The 23,163-nt window shown below is 32.1% G+C and overlaps 1 protein-coding gene across 1 annotated transcript in view; it reads left to right on the plus strand.

Moving 5' to 3' along the window:
* Positions 1 to 4,640, plus strand: part of LOC113401871 (cell adhesion molecule Dscam2-like) — a 90,523-nt gene extending 85,883 nt beyond the window's left edge. Inside the window, exon 32 of the mRNA XM_026641946.2 lies at positions 3,551 to 4,640. Within this exon, the coding sequence (XP_026497731.2) occupies positions 3,551 to 3,579 (29 nt within the window). The 3' untranslated portion in view covers positions 3,580 to 4,640. The remainder of the gene's footprint in view (positions 1 to 3,550) is intronic.
* Positions 4,641 to 23,163: the final 18,523 nt, after the last annotated feature.

A 23,163-nucleotide genomic window follows, 5' to 3' on the forward strand; every position in this document is an offset into this window, starting at 1 on the left:
TAGAAACTCCTGGCGCTTTGCTTGATACCATTTTAATGACGATCTGAATCGTCTCGTTTATTTGACGATGATCGTACTTCGATATACTCGTACTTGTGAAAATTTGTCGTTTTACATATTTTGATGACTTTGATTGTATGATATTGGATATTTTTTTTATTTTTTTGGTAATCCTAGCTGTTCCTTTATATGTATAAACACGGAGACACGAGCCGCAACTATAATAGTACAAAATATTTTAGCACCAAAAACACGACTGGATTAAAATTAATTTAAAGGCATCGGGCCAAACGTGTTCTACCTACCACCTACCAAACGCACTGGCGACGTGCCAATGACAATATGCTCGGAATAAGGTCGGAACGATTATATAAATTTTATCCGAACGGTATATTCGATTCGCAAACTAAGCAATATGTTCATTGACTACATGTGACGATTTTCACTTAAAATTCATGTCAAATACGCTTATAGATAGAATATAAACTATAGCATCGGTCATAGTGCATAAACAAATCTAATGCGAAACACAATAGCACCTGCGGAACCACTCTATAAGAGACTCTCTCACACTTGTTCGGATTTACTTCGATATTTGAGATTCAAATAAAACACTAACATAAATCAAAATCAAAATCTACGAATGAATAAATTGTTTTATTCGAATATCAATAATCGCTCGCTTATTAGTTAAAAGCTCGGTTTGAAAAGTTTCAATAAATTAATTCCTGACTAATTACTTCCCGGTTTAATTTGATTAAATAATGTTAATAAAATTGAAAATATTTTATTTAAATTATTATTGTTTATCATAATAATGTTAATAATTTTAATAAAACAAATAGCAAATGTACCACTTGGTCAGCACCGCCCATAGACAGAAGTACTGTAAGAAATATTAAACAATCCTTACATCGCCAAGGCCCCACCGACCTTGGGACTTTGAGAGTTGCCTTAGTCAAGTATAACAAGATATTTATATGCCGTAACTTTTAAGTAGAAACGGCATAAATGTCTATTAAGTATTTATACTTAGAAATACTATACGGATACTATACATGAGTAACACCAATAGCCTCTAAATGTCCTAAGGCTAAGATCTCCTATCTTGATTGAGGAAAAGTTTAAGAGCTTACTCCACCACACTACTCCAATGTAGGTTGGATACTCTTAGCCAATTATCATCCAACAAAAACCGAGCACAACACGAATTAGAAACACAAATTAAGCACATTCAGTGGAGCTTGCCCGGGTCTTAACTCGCAATGGGCAACATGTGAAAAAAATAGTGTTTAATAACGATATTTAGTTCATATTTCACTGAACTGCAGCATGTATATTATATTATCACGTTGCATATTCTATGCGAATAATTCTATGGAAACTTTTCAACGATCTCCTACTTAGTTTAATGTTTAACAGCAATTTGAAAGGAGATTTTACGTTAGTGAGTAATTTAACAAAATGCTCATTACTTTATCCTATTATTAAACATTATGTTAATCTTTTGAAATAGTCTCTATTTAAATAAATGCGAGGTAGTTTTGTTTTTAGATTGCATGAAAAACAAACTTTAAATTATATATTTTTAGTTTTTTTTTTTTTTTAATTAATTTGATAGCTAACCAGCTGTTGATAGGCTATGTGCAGCCTGGGTTGATTTCACTCATGAAAAACAGCAATATTTATTATTCTTCTATTCTTGTTCGAAGGGTTAATGAACCAGTGTAACAGGCACAAGGAACTCATCTTAGTTCCCAAGTGATGCATTGGCGATATAAGGGCTAATATTGCTTACAGAGCTTTGGGCCGTATAGACTACTTCATAAGGCGAATAAATTGCCTATCTAAAAAAAAACTGGCGTTGTTTGTACCGTATTTTTTTCCAGAGAACATTTTTATATCAGTCGAGGAAATTACTTTAAAATATGTAACTTTAATAAACAGTAATTTAAATTAATATGACAAATTAGTTATGTTTATTTTATTTTATTCAAAACAGACTAATTGACGTCAAAAATGATTATATTAAATTGATGCTTTTAAGCCGGAACTTAATAACAATATTATTCAATACAAAGTTTTACATGATATATAATTTTATTGATATTATTTAAAGTGTTTGTATTAATATTATGATTGGAATCTTTGTTGTTAAGTAAATATTTATAAATAATATAATTATTTGAATACTGAGCTGAGATGGCCCAGCTAGAACATGTGCATCTAAATTGATGATAGCGGGTTCAAATCCAGGCAAACACCACTGAATTTCCATATGTTTAATAATTAAATTCATCTCCTGCTCGGCGGTGAAGAAAAACATCGTGAGGAAACCTGCATGAGTCTAATTTCAATGAAATTGTGCCACATGTGTATTCCACCAATCCGCATATAGAGCAGCGTGGTGGAATATGCTCCAAACACAAAACAAATATACATTACAGGCTGTTAATGTATGATGTGGATTACGTTTAATTTTTAATTGTAAAGGAAAAAATCTGTACTACTAACACTTATAATACAGTTAACAATCAAAATATTCTTTATTCTAGCAAGCTCTTCAAAGCCCCTGTGAATCGAAGTTACACTAAATTAAATTGTACTATAACCGGCAAGAAACTTAGCAGTTAGTCTTTTTCATCAATTTACACATCGTCGGCCGAAACCACGTATTTAAGAAAAACACGTGTCCGGAAATTATTATTTTAATGATTGAAAACTGTTTGATTATTAAATTAACAATATATATCCGTAAATAGGTTTTATATCGAGTGAATAGTTCCCCCACCTAATTTTTTTATAAAAGGCCGCGCGCCCATCGGTATGGAGAGGCTCGTTCGAGCCGTCGAAGCGATCGGACCTCCTCAGCTTGGAATAAATCAAAGAAGAAAACTTCCTGCGTTTAATTTCCTAACCCTGACATTCGTGGCGTCAACGATGCTGACGTTATGTTTTTTTTTAAAAACAAGCTGAGACAAGCTTTTTTTGTATCTTGATTGAGTATTGCTGTTAGCCCTACTGGCCTTTACAGCGTCACCGAACGTTGGGGCGAGTGTTACGACTCTGCCTTAGGGTGAACCCTTTTGGGCTCGAGAGTGACGTTCGTCCTGAGGGTGTCTCCTATGAGATCGCACCTCCGCTCAGAACGTATTCGGTGGGGAGAGACAAGCTACTTTGTCACACAATATATAGTGTTTATGCTGCGTGAAAATCAATGAAGAGATTGATACGTACATGTAGTTTCGTTTCGCTCGCGTTTTATGTATTAGTCGGCACGCATAAAGGGTAGCATATATGACATATGACATATAACCTTGGGGTTTAAGCTTCATACAAAATTTCATCAAATTGTGTTCAGTTGTTTAATTGTAGAGCACAGACAGAGATACTTTCGCATTTATTAATATTAGTATACATAAAAAAGGAAAAAAATATATTATTTTGTATCATTTTGTTCTTTATATTAGACTTTACACAGATAAATAGTTATCAAAAATAAAATCCAAGCCCTTTTCACACGTGTTAATAAATCAACATGTTGTTTCAGGCCACTGCCGAACTCCGCATAACAGATAAAAAATTGGACCTTTGTTTCAATACAATCGACTAATATTTGCTGCAAATTTTTAATCTGTTAAACTTTTTTAAAAAAAGAACTGGGAACATTTTCTGCTAACGGCTATGTAAATCGAAATATTAACATTTGTAATTCGAATGAAAAATGTTTTGTTAAATTTTTCGTATATCAATATTAAAAACGAGAATTTCGATATTCGAAAAATCGTGCTAATTTTCTTTCGTCCGTGTTTTTATATCTATGTTAAAAATTCGATTTCGTGATCCCAGCGCTACACTGCCAATTTTGTGAAATCTTAAAATGTTTAACCTTTCTGTTGTAACAAATATTTGTAAACATTGTTTTTTTATTATGAAGTCACAGAACTTTGTTTTAAGAATGCACCTGTATAAAATTGTTGGTCAAAGGATTGTGTATTTTTAATCTATTTTGGTTTATTGTATAATGAAGTCATACAATTATAACTAGTCAACATTCTAGTCATAAATAGTAAAAAAATAATCTGTTAGCAAAATTAATTACCACGAGTTCAAAACAATTTAGAAAATACAATGTGTTTCTAGGAAATTTTATTTTGTTTCCAAAATTAAACTTTCGAATCATATCAATAAGGAAACTACATTAGATCTATAGAATAGTTTTAAATGGAGTCTTAACTTTGTACCGTATAGTTTGGGACTTTAACCTTTCGTGAATCATTTTTATTGGCATGTCATAACTTATGGATTTTCGAACGTTTGAAAATACACGAAAGGTGAACAACCCATTTTAGTCTTAAAACATTATTGTCAAATATATCTTTATTGAAAGACTGAGATGATTCTTCTAGAAGTAAGTTGTACTAAACGCCAAGTCTTTTTGCCAAAGCTGTTGTATTATAATTGGAACTTTGTCATAGTAAATTGCACGGAGAATTTTTCTAGCAATCTCTTTTAACGGATAAAATTTTTCCTTTGACAAAGTTGCAACTAGTTTTCTCTCTAGGTTCTTTGTTGTTAATCTAACTTAATATTGTCGTAATTATTTATGAAACGTCAAATAAAAATAAATGTTTGAAGTATATCGTTTTTTATTGCACATCCTATAATTTACAACCTTTTTATATTTATATCGAACGTCGAATATTGTCATAACATACAAATTTATTATAAAGGAAGAGGAATAAAATTTATTTTGTTCGAAATGCAGATAAAAATTTTAAAATACTAATAATATGAATTAAATAAAAGAAAAAAACAGCGAATACGTTGGAAAAAATAGTTAAGTTAGTACTGGTTGGAATCATCACGGTTCAAGCGTTATTAAAAGACGGAGTTGAATACCACTGGTATTTTAGTGGATATTCTGGCGTCTTCAGGGCCGGCTTGCCCCATCAAGCGTGGGTAAAAAGCGCAAGTGTGTTTTTTCTAGCAAAAAAAGTGCTGATTGGATTATAATTATTTTATGTCACGATAATATTAATAATACGTCTGTAAAATTTTAAGGATAGTGACAAAGTTTATTGACTTATTGACTAAGTTATTGACTCGAATGGCATATCAGTTTGAATCATAGGGATACGCGGTATCAAACAAACTTCACCTTTAGATTTACCAGTTAAGATCGTAGCTTCGATCAAATTTGGCAATAATTTTTTCACTGTCAATCTGGTGCAATTACACAGTTTTGGTGGATTAATATTTCGCAATAATATAATTAAAGAACCAACTTTCAGATTTAAGCAGTGCGGTGGCATACCAGCTGGAAATTCAACTGGAAAGTTCAGTGCCTCATCTTGATTCATAGCACTGTCAATTGATTTATATGTCGTGAATACACCTGGCAGTATCTCTCGAATTTTAAAATTAATAGCATTGATATGAATTTTCTTTGGCGCTAAAATGGCGCGTTCTCTCAACCAATCATGATTTATATAATTCTGAAGAATATTCGGAAAAACACATTCTGATTTTTGTATTATTTCTAATGACAGCTCAATCATTTTTAAAATAAGAAATTGTGTTACATGCCAGTATTCAATGCTATGCCATGGGTTATTTGGAAATAATAAATTGAATTAAGACGTTTATTGAAATTAGACGACTATTGAAACTGGTGGATGAGTTTACTCATTTTTAATTGATACTTACTTTTAATTTGACAGACAATTCCCCGTCTAAAAAATCTCCATTAACAAAATGACCCGCCATTTATTGAAATCATTTGTTACAAAAAATGTAATAAATGAAGAACCACTCGACCGATTTCGTGCAAACTTCACATAAACCATCTACTAAATAGTCCGAACAAACTTAGAAAATTTAGTTTGGATAGATGAGCCCGTTCTTGAGTTATAAAGTGACAACGAAAAATGCCACTTATTTTTATATACGAGTATAAGATAAAATCACGTAGAAAGTTAGAAAAACAGTATTCGAATCGGAATAATAGTTCTATATTTGAATTAGACAGCATTCTGATATTACGTTGAAATCAACATCTCAGGCCCTAATGGTACTTGAAATTTAATAATAATAAACCCTTATTTTTGCATCACATGAGACACTTAGTGGCAAAGGTTAAACTATCTAACGTTCCGCAGTTTCTTGTATGCGTAAATAGATTAACTTATGGATATTGCTGTCTCCCCCACTAAGTAACTTGTTGGTAAGGCAAGCTATGTATCGCAGAATATCTGAGTGATCAGATATTCTACCATCGAACAGCAATATTTATTGTAGTTGTTCGATGTGCAGAATGATTAATATTTCTTACAGAGCCAATGTCTAAGGACAGTGGTGCACATTTACCAACAGGACGCCCATTTGCTCGTCCGCTTATAAGAATACACATAATCATTTCTTATACTTACCTTAAATTAGTGTTATTATTATTAAAAAAATCATAAAATTATTTACTATAAAAAATTAAGGCGCCGGATATAAGACATTTTTTTATTGTTATTCGTAGTAACTATGAAACCCAGTCACGGTTTGCTCGCGAAAATTTAATTATACAATACGACTTAGTGCACTCTGATGGTACTGAGTCCAAAATTTCACGCACGTGCAAATAAGTGTACAAATAAAGTTTTAACCTAATATTACCAACGATACGCGAATTCAAGAATTCGAATAATAACAAATGTATTCTTTATCATAATATTCGTAATGTCATAAGTCAGTTGTCTGGAAGTGATCGCTATGTAGCGATAAGGTCGCCAAAACTGTACGCCACTTTTACTTAGGCTGTATCCATGTTTTATTTACTTATTTTCTCTTTGAGGTGTACAATAAAGTATAAAGTAAAAGAAAATTAGTTAAACATTTAAATACAAAACAAATCATTAACAATGGTTACTTTTTTTATTTTCGAAATCATATGCTTCTATTTTCTCTATTTGAACTCGATAGATTTAATGGAATTTGATTTTAATGAAAAGTGTTAATACAGCGGATTTACCTGTATAAAGGATTTATTCCGGTCAACCTTTGGATTGAGTAGAGCCAAACTTATATAAAGTAAAATATATATACGTACTCAAATAGTCATTTATATAGAATAGCGTATACATACTCGTATATGTAAATATTTCTCATCTAGGGAGAGGTTTTTGTTTAACAGTGCATAACGATCGGCTGATGATGATACTAGTAAATTCAATATAAAATAATATTAAAAAAATCCTACACAATATAATTTTAACTAAAAAAATATTTGAAATGAAATAAAAAGACACATCATTTACTTCATAGTAGAGATAATAAAATTATTATCAAACAAATTTAATAAAGCCTCCTGAAGTCCTCGGATGTCGACAAGAAGCTCACCAGGCGAACATAAATCATACGAAACATGGTCTGGGAATTAATGTAACTCATACGGTTTTTATTGCCCAAACTTTTAAAATAAGAACACATTCGAATATAGTGGATTTTCAACGCGTCTAGAATTGTTTCTCTTTTTAATTATAAATAATAATTATTATTCCTTCACCGGTTCTTCTCAGAAATGAGGTTTTATTTCCGAACCGGTGGTAGATCAATCAATAAGAAAGTGTAATACTCCTATGTCAAATAAAGATATTTGAATTTATTACGATGTTATAATCCCTCTTGCTAGAAACTTAAGCGAGAATTTTATGCCAAACGTAGAAATTGTTTGATATAAACTACAAAGTAAGTCGGACTCTGGAGTAAACGCATAAAATAATTTATATATTATATTTCAAATATAAAACTCTCTTTTAAAACAACTCGTTCACACGACCTGCATTTTGCAAAACTAAGGTTTATTATTTAACGGTCAGTGGACTCCAATGCGATACGCGACCATTTATTTTATTTCACAAAACGTAAATTTTAATCTCTTAATTTTTTACTTTTTCGATTGATAACTCAACAACGATTCAACAGTAGTTGAAAAATATATAATAGAAAATAAATAGTATATAAATGCAATTATCGTATCGTGGGCGAAAATCTAGTTCTAGAAAAAAGAACAAGAAATTCAAGTAACCTTTTTTCAGGATGACGAATAAACTCATGGAGATGATCTTGATTGACAATAGTTTAACTTTTCAAAACTCTCCCATACATTATTTAAAAATTAACCTTCTTGATTTATGCAGTTATATGCCATTTTTAGGATTCCGTATCTACAAAGTGTAAAATAGAACCCTCATAGGGCCACTTCGTTGTCTGTTAAGACCTTTATTCTTAGGGACGCGTCCAAGTTGATATTAATATCAAATATTTAAGTCGGCAATCCTTTAGAGTAGTGAAAGTATCAAACTTACGTTTATGTCGAGCATTTTGATCCTCACAGGGCATTCAAAAGGGTTAGTCAGTCCCGTTGATCTAGACTCACACAAGTAAAGGGAAAAAAATCCGAAAAGCGTGTAGAAATATCACAAACATGAATATAATACTCAGTTCTCGTGTTGGACGTAATTATTACATACATTTTTATTTTCAATGTGACTGAACTTAATGTATACTTAGATTTACAGCTTATAATAACTTTTTTGTTTATCCTTTCGTGAAAAACAAAATAGTAGGAGAGCCTTAAAGTCTTAAAAAGTAATTCTATAAAGATTCTTAATGTTAAATTGTTTTAAGAAAATTGAAGCTATAATTGTTATATTTTTTAATAAACTAATTTTTCTTTTTTTTAATTCAGGATTTTTTTCGATGATGTTCGATAACGAAAATTTTCTAACAATATGTTATAAGTAAGTATGGTACCGAAATGTGGACACTAACTGTGTGACTGGTTCACACATTCAAGTTCCATAAGCGTGCTATAGAGCTAGATATGTTCGGAGTATCTTTGAAGAAAAAAAATTAGGGATCAGAAAAGAACCGGAGTTGCCGAAATAAAAAATCTTGAAAAATCAGCAAACACAAGAAGTAGGTTTGTCACGTCTATCGAATGACCATTGGATTACCGAGGATTCGTAATAGAGTGGAGACAAACGCAGCATTGGTTATCCTCCAACCACGTAGACCGATGAACTGAAGAAAGTGGCGGAACTCGAAGTGGAAGTTTTTCGCACCTTAGAGACTTGTCTATTGTCTAGATTTTTATCATGATTGTAATATGTCTACGTTATGTGTCAATAATTACATTATTAGTGAGTCTAGTGTGTACTTGTTAACTTGGTGGTAGGACTTCGTCCCGTCTGGCAGTCTGGGTAGGGACCACCCACCTATCATATATCCTACCGCCAAACAACATTACATAGTATTATTGTGTTTCGGTTTGGAGGGGAGTAAGCCAGTGTAGCTACAGGCACAAGGGACATAATACCTTAACTTCCAACACCAAATTTTCATGTCTTTTTTCTTTTTATTTACATAATAGTTATTTACATTAAATCGTTAAATATATACAAATATGAATTAAAAATAGTTACTGTATAAATCTTGACCGCGTGTAATGGCGGCAAGAATACTACCAGCATTTCCCCGTTGAATCACATTTCCGATCCTCTGGGCAAAAAATTAACCAGCCCTCCTGTCACCAGTACAGGCAATAAGGCGAGTTATTATACTTTTAATGAAACTTTTTGCAATACTACTAATCCAAGGGTCAAATGATTCAACAGAAAAACAAACTTATTTAAATGCGAGTATATCAAATCACATAACATCAAAAACACGTTCAGTACGAAACCCCTTAAACAAATAAAACTTGTCTGAACTAAGCCGTAATTCATGCAGACGTTGGGTCTCCTAAATCCGCTCACCGTAAATAAATAACTCTAAGCAGTAAATCATGTAAACAAACTTCTATGCCCAAATTATTTAACGACGAGCCCTTAATTCGCTACTTTTACCTTTTCGGAGCAAATCAGATTAACTATAATTTTAATATATTGCAGTTAAATAAGTACCTACTCCTCTAGTTTGGTAGAAATTTCAAATAGAGATATGAAAAATTGCTTTGTAAATTCAACTGTTGAAAAATATACATAAAAAGGTAAAGTACCGCTGAGTTTCTTACGACTGTACAGGTCTGAGGTGTTTCTTTCCGAACCGATGGTAGATTTTTTCCCTAATAAGTAGATATAGATGGCTGAATTACACTAGCGCAACCTCGCAATAACGTCCGCCTTAAATTCTATTCTTGAAAAAAAAAACGAATATACAGAGTGTAGTTTTCCAAAAAAAAATCCTCTTTCTTAATTATTAAGTACAATCTTAATCTTAAGCATATCAATATATTAAATACCCTTCTGTAACATTATATCGGGACTCGGAAAGCACGTCAAGTGATGGTCCAGCGCCTGAACTTCGTCTGGTTATGTGTCGTATAATGAGAGTGACCGAATAAAGATAATACAGGTGCACCTGTATTTGCGTAAGAAATTGTGTACGACAATTGTACGACATCATCATCAACGTTATAATATTATATAATATGAACGAGTAATTCTTATATTCATTTTAAATACATTAATATTTTGACGACCTCCGTGGTCGAGAAGTGTGTACACCGGTTTTCATGGGTACGTCACTCCGAGGTCCCGGGTTCGATTCCCGGCCGAGTCAATGTAGAAAAAGTTCATTAGTTTTCTATGTTGTCTTGGGTCTGGGTGTTTGTGGTACCGTCGTTACTTCTGATTTTCCATAACACAAGTGCTTTAGCTACTTACATTGGGATCAGAGTAATGTATGTGATGTTGTCCAATATTATTTAAAAATATAAGAATGATTCGTTCAACATCGCATAAATTAATTTATTTCGTGTATCTCAGAAACGATTTAGTGATTTCACAAATAAATTGTATTAAGGTTTTGGTTTTTAAGTTTACGAATCGAAAAGAAATACATTTATATTATGAGCCGACATGGCCCAGTGTTTAGAACGCGTGCATTTTAACCGATGATTACGGGTTCAAACCCAGGCAGCACCACTGAATTTTCATGTGCTTAATTGTATTTATAATTCATCTTGTGCTCGGCGGTGAAGGAAAACATCGTGAGAAAACTCAGATGTGTCTAATTTCTGACACATGTGTATCCACCAACGCGCATTGGAGCAGAGTGATGGAATGAGCTCCTAACTTTCTTCTGAAAGGGAAGAAGGCCTTAGTGGGCTAAGTGGGAAATTTAAAGGCCGAGTGAATCTCGGTCGCCCAAGTACTATAACAGATAACAAATTCGAGTAAAAATGGGCAAAGTTGTTAACATACATATATGCCCAATTTGATGTTAATTTATAAACAATATTAAATAGACGCTACTTATTTTAATTAGCTTCATACTGTTTTCTTTATTCTTTTATGTAATCTGAACAACTAGGAAGTGACTCTCCTCAGAGCATTAACATATTTTTCGGGTAAGTAAAGTTAAGACTCTTTTGCAAAAAAAAATAAGCACTTCACAAAACACACAGCCAAACACGAACTCTCACACTTACATAATAAACCAAAAAAGTCTTGCAATTTCAGTTTCAAAGGTAAGTAAGTAAAATTATGACTCATGCGAAAAAATAAACACTTCATAAATATATACAAGCAAATAAATACGCACACATACACGTAATAAAACAAAGTCTTGCAATTTATATTAATGTAACTTATTAATCAATTCGAGTAAAAAATACGTAATCAAAAATGTTTTTTTTTAAATACTTACATATAGCTTTGGTCAGTGCTTGCAACTTTTTATTATTAAAAAAAATGGCAGACGGTGATCTCTTCTGTCAAGTGGCTATGGAACAGTTGGCTGAAAGCCTCACATCTTAGCCTCAAAACTATTCTACGGCCATTGTTACTCCGTGGTAGCTTCACACTAGATGAGAGGGCTATATCTTGACAAGGATTGTATACATATAATATGTGAGCGATTCGCGATACATTTTCATTATATAATAGGATATAGTATTGGATCTATAAGTATAATTTACCCTAATACAAACTGAAGAAAAAAATCAATAAGAATCTACGTACATCCAAACTAGTTGTCCATAGCCCATCAGTAGAATATTTATAAGTTGTTACTGCTTCACCAATTTCAGAAAGAGACTTCAACCAATTTTGAGAATGCTTATTAAATTGTGATTTTCTGTTGGTATGCTATTACTTACTAACCCAAATAATTCTGATAAACATAACTACTCTTGTCACTGAAATTTTGGCGTTTAGGCCAGTCAATAAAGCCCGTGAAGGTCAAATAATTAGTATCGTAAAAAATTAGTAAAAGACGACAAGCTCGAAGTCCAGCGAAGATCTGCTGATGTTCAGTAAAAATATAAAATAACGCCACAATTTATAAAAATAAAATGTAAAAAAAGAAACGGGCAACTGTGAGCCCGTGGATGATGTAAAGTAAATAAAAAAAATAATAAAAAATAGTATCATTATGATTTTTTGATATGTGGTTTGGGACGTTAAAATAATAACAAATTAAAATTTTCAACCCTCTGGGGTGAACGCTAGGGGGTTGCGAGGGTGAAAAACATTTTTGCTTATAACTTTGTGAAAAAAATTGTTAGATGGTTGAAAATTGGACAGAAGGTGTAAATAATTATAATTTACCTTGTATTAAAATTTGAACCTTTTTTATTTAGTGAAAAATTAGTTATTAACAAAAAATAATGTTTTTTTATACCTTATTTATTTGAACATTTCTACTTGTAAAATTACCTTAGCGTTGTTAGAATGTGCGAAATGAGAATGTGTAATGTAAATTTAAATGCTTTTTTCATAAAAAAATCATAATGATACTAATTACTAGACCTTCACGGACTTCATTGATTGGCCTAGTTCTACGTTGTCACGATCTTAATCTTAATTTTTTAATCGCTGATGAACCTCCAAAACTTAAATTAAATTTATGAACTGACATCAGAAATGTTGATTTTTATATTGTAATTTATTATAATTATGTCACGTGTGTGTGTACATATTATATAAATAATTACGTATATTAAAAGATACACGTAATATGTTTTAAAAAATAATTCCGTCTCTTAATCTTCATGAGAACATAATAAAGGTACGAAGGCAGTTATCGTCTTCTTCTTAATCTCATTATAATACTTGGAGATGACTTGAGCAGAGCAGAGCCAACCCGCAAGTTGTAATTTATAAAATAGATTATTTCATCAGTAGCGTCAGAAAAAAAACCCAGTGAGATATCAGAGTTTGTTTTAATTAAATTAAAATTTCACTCCGCTGCATTGTAGACGAGGTATTCCCTTTAGATTTCCTTGTTTAATTAACATATTTTCTACAGCTTGGAGGATGTTAGAAAATATTTTAATATTGTTCATGGAAAATTATGATACTTATATAATACTAAAATACTTTGTAATTTAACTATGTTACATTATTTCAACATAGTTAAAAAGTATGAAATTGAGATTTTTCCAAATGGTCACCTACGGTTGGTGGTAGGACTTTTTGCAAGACCGAGTAGGTACCTCTAACATATTGTATTGTACCGCCAAACAGTTGTACTTAGGATCGTTGTATTTCGGTCTGAAGGATGAATGAGCTGGTGTAACTACAGGAATTAGGGACATAACAACTTAGTTCCCAAGGTTGGTAATTCATTCGCCACGTAAGGAATGACTAATATTTCTTACAGCGCCTATGGAAAGCGCTAACCATACATTCAGTTGGCTCATTTGAAGAAGCGCGGATATATTTTGTAAAAAAAAAATTAAAGATTAAAGCGAGCATATAATATTTATTGATATCATTCAATTAATATCCAATTTGCAAAAAAATAGGCTTAAGATTAATAATAACTTAATTATGAATAAATATAACAAATACTTTAAAAAATTTTAAATTAATTTTAATAAATATTTTTATGAATAAGTTTATATTTTAATAAATAACACTTACTGGAACTACAAGGAAAATTTATGAAACTCTTATTCGAACGAAATTATTATTCGAACGCGTTTTTCAAATAACGGGATCCCAGCTCAACATCATTGGTTATTTAAATTTTCAAGAATCGATGAAATTTTATTCAAATGACGATGACGAATATCGAAACTCAGGAGAAAGATTAACATAAATCGTTTTCGTCTGAAATAATATTAATTTATCCTACAAAGTAGCCTCTTTATCGGACGGGAACGACTTTGCATTGATTACTTTTTTCCCATTACCTTAAGTCATTCAACGTCACATGAATGTAAACTGAAATTATAATTCCATTATCCATTGAAGATTTTACTGCGTCAATTTTTTTAAGTAGCGAACAAAAAGCGCGATGTATTTATTTTTATCTGATAACGTCGCCGATATTTGAAAGGATATTGATTCCTGGTAAAAGTCTAAGCCGATTAACTTAATGGCTCTTACACGCTATTTCTATCGAGAGCTGAAACAAATCTTTCTTTTTCTGCATTAAGAGATAAAGATATTTTCAATTAGGACCGTTTTTTTAGAAATGGAACGAGATAGTTAACTGAGGTTATCGTCGGAAAATATATTGTAAATACATCGGTGTTGCACATAATTATTAAGATATAATACACTAGAAATTAGAACTATGTATATATATACATATGTGTAAGAGCCGAGATGGCCCAGTGGTTAGAACACATGCATCTTAACCGATGATTTCGGGTTCAAACCCAGGCAAGCACCTGAATTTTCGTGTGCTTAATTTGTGTTTATAATTCATCTCGTGCTCGGCGGTGAAGGAAAACATCGTGAGGAAACCTGCATGTGTCTAATTTCAACGAAATTCTGCCACATGTGTATTCCACTAACCCGCATTGGAGCAGCGTGGTGGAATATGTTCCAAACCTTCTCCTCACAGGGAGAGGAGGCCTTAGCTCAGCAGTGGGAAATTTACAGGCTGCTAATGCAAAAAAAAATACATATGTGTATATTATACATGCTGCACTTGCTACATATTTGTGCATCTTTAATCTTAATTTAAGTTTTTATCTTAATCTTTAAGTTAATCTCGTAGATTTTTAGCCAATGAGATACTTTAAACATTCGCCAAACGATCTTTTCGCCCATACTGTGTATATGTGTGTGTTACATGGTACAACAAGTCTGCCTATTTTTTTAAATATATTTTTTATTTTTATTTTTTCTTACAACATTAACAGCCTGTAAATTTCCCACTTCTAGGCAAAGGCCTCCTCTCCCTTTGAGGAGAAGGTTTAAAGCATATTCCACCACGCTGCTCCAATACGGGTTGGTAGACACATTTGGCAGAATTTCATTGAAATTAGACACATGCAGGTTTCCTCACAATGTTTTCTTTCACCGCCGAGCACGAGATGAATTATAAACACAAATTAAGCACATGAAAATTCAAGTGCTTGCCTAGCTTTGAACTCGCAATCATCGGTTAAGATGCACGCGTTCCAACCACTGAGCCATCTCGGCTCTTTTTCGATTTATTTCTCTTAATATTGTTAAAATAACAATAAAAACTATAGATGTTTTTTTTTTTAAAACAAAATGTTTTCTCTCATTGTCTAAAATTTACAGATAAATATATGTTATCGCAAACTTTTACTACAAATTTAATACATTCTTTTGTATATTTTACAGTTTTCACTTCAAAAACGCTTGAACCGACAATTTACTTAAAATCTGTCTGCGTATATTATCATGAACTAAACAATATGTAAAAAATATGAAAAAAAAATTAGCATAGTTTGCCGTTCGATCTGCCCTTCGCTGGAGTCTTTCTTATCTTGGAATTCGTTTGATTAGTTGTTACCTCACCACTACACGAGTAGTTGAACATCTAAGTGAGGTAAACTTCTCTTAGTAGGTTTTTAAGACAATACAGGCTCAAATTATTTACAACTTATCATGCATCATTTAAGTAGTTCTTTAGAGCAACAGTGTTTTATTTTTATTAATTTTGTTTAGAAAAAAGTATAAAATTGGCTAATTATCATCGCAAGATTTGTTTAAATTAAGAACGGATTCGGCTAGTGGAGTAGAACAACTCTATCTATATAACCGAAGATAGAAAAATGATATAGGTACATATTAGAATTCGTTTCAAATCAAATGGGATTAACATAAAAATCAATAAAAAACAGAAACGCGTAAAAAAGAGTCTACAAATAATTCGTCTGTAAAACGAACGAAATCAAATATCAATCCAATCAAATATTATCACTATTCGTATAAAACAAGAAAACAGGAGGAAAATAACGGAAATGAATAAAGGCCCCGTTCGATTTATAGCTCAAGTGGCTCGGGAGTAATGAAACTGAATAATTCATACCACTGAATATTGCCGTGGAAATAGGGCTGGCGATGCACTTATAAAATAATATAAAGCCACTTCATAAACATTTACTTAGTACTAAGCGATAATCAACGATACTGTATAAATATATATATTTATTTATATAAGAATTATTAACATTAAGTCGTTATAAGCGCCGAGATGGCCAGTGGTTAGAACGCGTGCATCGTTACAGATGATTTCGGGTTCAAACCCACTGAATTATCATGTGCTTGATTTGTGTTTATAATTCATCTCGTGCTCAGCGGCGAAGGAAAATATCGTGAGAAAACCTACATGTGTCTAACTTCAACGGAATTCTGCCACATGTGTATTCCACCAACCCACATTGGAGCATCGTGGTGGAATATGCTCCAAACCTTCTCCCTAAAAGGAGAGGCCCAGTGGGAAATTTACAGGCTGTTAATGTATAAATCTTGACCGCGTGTTTCAACGGTTAGTGAGTCGATGTATAGACTAAGGGTATATAACATATTAGTCCCCGAGGTTAGCGGCTCATTGGGGATGAAAGGAATGATATTTATCCAAAGGATCAAAAACACTTGGGTCGATCAACTTCTCTGGTATTTCATCTCCAAACAGCAATCTTTAGTATAGTTGCATTCCGGTTTGAAGGGTGACTGAGTCAGTGCAAATACAGACGAAAGTGACATAACATCTTAGTACCCAAGATTTGTGATAGATTGACGATGTAAACTATGATTAACATTTCTTACATTTTCAATGTCTATGTGATATAAACCGCTTACCATCATGGCCCATTTGCGAGTACTACCTACTTTAAATTAAAAATAATGTCCAGAAATTCAGAAATAACTTGGAGTTCGTCAAAAAACAGTGCTCGCTAGCCTGTGACTGATATATTTGTAACGCAATTGTTTCGCTCCTAAATTCGCTCAGAAAAATACGTAAATATTTCAAATTTATTTCTTCTTTAATATTTGAATTATTTTCGTATACGAAATAAAATAAGTTAAATTAAAAACTAAAAATAGCTCTTGTACAAACGTCACGACGTGCCGACAACGTCAGACGTTAGCAAGATTAGCTTTGATTTGATTGCTAACAGAATTTCCTCGTTGGATCGCAATTCGTATCCTTAATTTTATTTCACAAAATATTATTATGATTCAATTTTCTACACAAGGCAATACCACCAACCCTATTAACCATGAAGGATGCCGGGCGATCACATAGCGATTAGATTTTCATGAAGCTTTGCTGATTTCGATGAGCTATCCAGAAATGATAGGCGAATAACTTACCCTCGAGATAAAGTTATCGGTAGCTCGAAGGTTTTCATCTTAGGCTTATAAATAAGTTATAAGTTTTATCATAATATACACACTCGAAAGATAACCTATAATTTAATATTATACTAAAAATATTTTCATTTGCCATGACAGTTGACTCATATTTATAATGAGTACATTTCAGTGGAGAAGGCTGTTTGCTCTCCAGTTTATTATAACTCGCTGGTAAATGACGTTGCAGCATATCAACTGCTATACCGTTCGACCGATCATCATGGAAATAATTGCTGTATACACAGTCAGACAACCTCTGTCTAGTTTTGCTAGTTTAATATCAAATAAAATGTTACTAAATCGATAGATAACGTGCTTCATACTTTCAATTTTCTTATTTTTTTTAATATTTATATAAATCAAACTTCTACATCATAATAACATTTGCATTTCCTGCTAGAGTTCTTTAAGCCTATTTCGTAGCGGGTACTAACCGCTTACCACATTCGCCAATGCTGAACTATAATACTTATAACTGTGTTCCAGTTCTCTAGAGGTCTTGACAGTTTAAAGAATGGAAAATCAAAATATACTTCAAAGTACTCTGTAAAGTAGCTTAGAGTCATAATTTTACAGTATTGCATTATTTGTACAAACCGCCGATTCGGAATGTACATTCTACCGAGAAGAACTGGCAAGAAACTCAATAGTTACCATTTTGCATCGATTAAATTTAAAAAATCGATTACATTTCATTTACCGTCAAACACAAATGAGCACATCAAAACTCTTGCGCTTGCCGTTTGAAACCACAATCTACAATTATGTTTCAAACATAGTAACTACTGAATGATCTTGTCTATAACTGTATGCGGCTACTAAAAAATGCAATATCCGAAATACGTATTTTAATTCAGATAAAGGCAATGCAGGTTCCAAAACAAAATGCAATGACATAGTGACCCGTTTATTTACCACGCTTTGACTTTTACGATAGAACAAGAAATAGCAATTTGTGAGCTTTAAATTATTTTTATATTTCTTATTAGCGGTTTTTACGTGTTTTGTTATTCACAGACGAATAATAAATGTCTTATAATAGTAGAGGATCCTTATAAGGCTCTTTAAGACATTTCTTTTTTGAGTCATTTGTACATACCTTATTGAAGCTTGCTTTGAATTTTCACTTTATTTTAATCTTTTTAATAATTTATATTTTAACTTATATTCTAAGAACCTTGTGTTCTAATGAGATCTAAATGATCGAGGTAATTCATTTCGAAAACAGTACAAAATATACCTTCCGAGACACGGAAGTGTTAGTGCCAAGTTCCAGACTGCGGGTTGCTCCTTAGAATTTCTCGACAGAAAAGTCCAATGAACAATAAGGTTTTTAACTGAGTCATAAATAAATATTTAAATTACAATTTAAATTAACTGACGCTTCTTATTTCATTAAAAAATATGATACGTTTTTTACTGAGACCTTGAGCCCTCCTTCGACTCAACTGCCAACACTCGAATGTCAACGCAAAGCTTACATATTTATTATACATTTTATCATTCACTTGTCTCGAGATATATAAAAATTTACAACTAAAATTACAACGAACAAGTGAAAAGACGCCGCTTAGACGAATATACGCATAGCTTTTGACTTGTCAATCAATTTCACTCATTCCTCGCTCCACAATGTCTGGGATATAACTGTAATTTAAAATCCCGCGCCTCCCTCCCTGTAGGATAGTCAAGCCTTTTGCTCCTTTTATAAAATCTTCAATTAACTCTCTGTAACGTCGCTTTGACGTTCAAGCTAATTTCCAGGCCATTTTTTTCTCTCAATCGCAATTTCTTCGGAAAAATTGCAGTTTTATATTATTTTTTTTTTGTGTAATGAGCCGTTATATTACCGATTGTAGTTAAATATCTGTGCTAGAATGATGACTGAATGTACCTCTCATTGTTATTTACTTGACAAAAAGTTAAAAAGTTGTTGACAAAATCTTAATCTAGTCATGCATTGATATAATTAATTTAATTCCACAGCGCCCATTTTCAACGGAGACTGGTAAACTGGAAGTAACATAAACAAATGTACTACCAGTAAGGGGACGGCAATCCGATCGAAGAGTTTAAGAGAAGGACCAAGCCATATGTGCTATCCGGGGCACGGATTATCCAAGCAAGACCGGGCAGCTACAGAATATTTCTTATCAGGAAACAATAATATATTTTTAATCACACCGAGATATTAACTTAGGACCTCGATTGCTGCAGATATTTTTATGAAGATTAAAATGATATTAATATGATGATTAATGAAAATAATGAATAAAAAATATACAGGTACTAGCTACCCGTTCTGGCTTTTATTCCAATAGACTAAATGTTATACAGTTTATTTCTATTCCACAAACGTATTACAAAACCTATTTTTCTGGCCAGACACCTCTACAAGCGTACAAAGTGCAACTCACAAATGTTTCATAACAATTAAATAAATACTTACAAACGTGTAGAGATAGAAGACAAGAAAAATTTCAATGAATATTCTTAACGTGGCCAAAATAGATGACACATTTCCGTGTCATAATAAACAGGTAATATGATATAAAAGTTGTTAATATTCTAAAGGAAATTCACATTACAACAGTCTACGGCTGTTACATAATTTCAAATATTCCCAAGAGTTTAATATAATATAACAACTGTTTTAGGTAAGGATAGTTTGCGCGGTTTCATCCTGATATATCCCAGAGGAATATAATACTGGCTGTAAATAAGAAGTAGTTTTATTACATGGAAAATTGTGTGTGATCATTATTAACCGAGATGGCTTAAAAGATACGACTTAGATTTTGTGTTGTCTAGATACTACAAATAGTGTTCATTAAACAGTACGAAAATCGATCGTCTAATTGTCTTATACCCAGTACAACATCGTGCGAAGATATATTTATGTATGAAAACATTAAATAGAATCATTTTAAAATTTGGAATTAATTTTATTTTGGAACCGAATTGTATTTTAATCGTAAGGAAAGTTCCTCTGTACATTCGTTCTTGTCTGTAAGTATTGCGTTTACGTCGTTTACATTTGTAATTTAATAATAAATAATGATTATACTGTTAATAAGACATATATATATATATATATATATATATATATATATATATATATATATATATCAAAAAGTTTATTCTTTACATACCATATTCAAGGTTGGAACTCTCTAGTGAGTTATAGTTTCATAATATGTTCTCGTGTCAGAGCGTCAAGTGAAGGTAGACTCTTGCATAACATAGTGTGTTATGTAAAATCAACAAAAGAATAAATAACTTTTAATTAATATAAATAAAGAAAATATTATGAATTGAAATTAATGATGAATTCAAATTGACGATGAAGTAAAGGCATGTGCATGTGTGTGTGTGTGTGTGTGAATGGTTGATGTGCATGTGGTGAGTGTTGCTTATAAAGCAATACCCCAATATATCGTTTTTCTTCTATGAGCGAGTAGTTCGATCCCTTCATAACTTTTCATTTTTATCCATTCAAATATACGTTTTTATATTTTTAATATTGTACGAAATAAATGGTAAGAATTTTCTATTTTATTTATTTATTTAAAATACTTTATTGCACAACACAGGAATACATAATATAAACACAAAACATTAAATAAATAGTGCGCAAAGGCGGTCTTATCGCTTATGGCGATCTCTCACAGACAACCTTTGGTGATAGAAGCTTAAATAATAAATGAAATAGATAAAGAGAGGAGATAAAAAACTATAATACATCCCAATAATACACACATAATAATATATTATATAATAATACACGCTCTAACACCTTTGAGAGAAAAGGAAGAACAGATATCGGTCTAAAATGAGAAGGTAGCGAGGGATTGGAAACTTTAGGAATAGGAATCACTATAGCTTCGCGCCATGGAGAAGGGAAGGTACCAGTTGACAGGGAGTAATTAAATATATTGCATAGACTAGGTAAAATATTGTTAAGGGTAAGGAGAATCAGTTTTCGACTTATTTCATCACAACCAATTGAGTCTGATTTAATGCTATGAATGTGCTTCTTTAATTCGCTAATGTGACAGAACTGAATTGGAAAGGAGGATTATCAGGGATGGGTAATTTATTAAGAGAGTTGATTGTATTAAATTTGTGTTGTATATTTATAGAGGAAGAAGAAATAAAGTGTCTGTTAAGATCATCGAGATTGATATTAAAAGAAATGGCTTCCCGCTGACGCCCAATTCCCAACGATTTTAAATATCGAATGAAGGTACTATCGCTACTATCAATAGTATTTGCAATAAACTTACGCTGAGCATCACGACAGAGTTTATTGCAAAGATTTCGCAGCTGTTTATACATTTTCAGGTTATCGATAGTCGCATTTCTTTTATATTTAGCCTTCGCAGCATTGCGTTTAGCCATAAGTGCTCTAATATCCTGAGTAAGCCAAGGAGCTGGTACGTGCTTAAGCTTGATAGGTCTTAACGGGGCATGTACATCCAATAAATCGGTTAAAAAAGAATTAAAAATGCTCATTTTATCATCGATTGAACTGGCATTATAAATCGCAGTCCAGTCGATATTATTCAAGTCACTCATGAAATTGGTGTTATTAAGACTATCCTATGTACGAAATGTCTACTCAATTTCTCTCCTTAGCCGTAGAATATCCAGAAACTCTTAAATGCGAATCAACTCATTTTTAATCGGTAGCCCTAAAGTAAAATTTCAAGCTTCCAACTTCAAAATGACGGACTTCCAGACTAACCTGGATACGAAATGTCAACCCCTACTTTTTCCTTTTAGGCATAAAATTAAGAAACGCATAAATACGTATCTGCTAATTTTTAAACAATAGCCCAAAAATTAAGTTTCCTGCTTCTAACTTAAAAAATGACGTGCGTCCAGACTACCTGTATACGAAATGTTACCCCTATTTCCCTCCTTAGGCGTAAAATATCCAGAATCGTTTAAATACGTATTAATTCATTTTTAATCGGTATCCAAAAAATAAAGTTTCATGTTTTTAATTTTAAAAAATGACGGACTCCCATAAAAACTTTCATCAAATATGATAAATTAATAAACTAATTATAAACACAATAATAATTCACCTACATACCTAATAAAGTGCGAGTCGGACTCGTGGACCGAGGGTTCCATATACGAATTTATATATTACATTTTATAGGTATGTAAATAGCTCATAGATCTACCAAAAGGGAACGATGCTTGAAGATATTTCCCTTTTTTCAAGTTTTTTAAATTGTCCAATGTAAGCAGAGCCCTACTCCTAAGCAAAATGTACGCAGTGTGGGATCAATTTATATTGGTCATTTTATAAACAAATCAAAATAAAAAAATCATGATTTTAGTTTATTGTGCTATAATAACTATCTTCATGTCAAATTTGAAGTTTCTAGGACTACGGACTTTCAAGAAAAAATTCCCGTATATTCCCTAGCCCTTGGCAATTCCGAAATATCCTAAAAACAGTTTTTAGTTGTTGTTATAATCTATTGCATGCTAAATTTGAAACCCCTAATAAATATAGTCA

Source organism: Vanessa tameamea, chromosome 23 (assembly GCF_037043105.1).
Source record: "Vanessa tameamea isolate UH-Manoa-2023 chromosome 23, ilVanTame1 primary haplotype, whole genome shotgun sequence".
In the NCBI taxonomy this organism is placed as follows: domain Eukaryota; kingdom Metazoa; phylum Arthropoda; class Insecta; order Lepidoptera; family Nymphalidae; genus Vanessa; species Vanessa tameamea.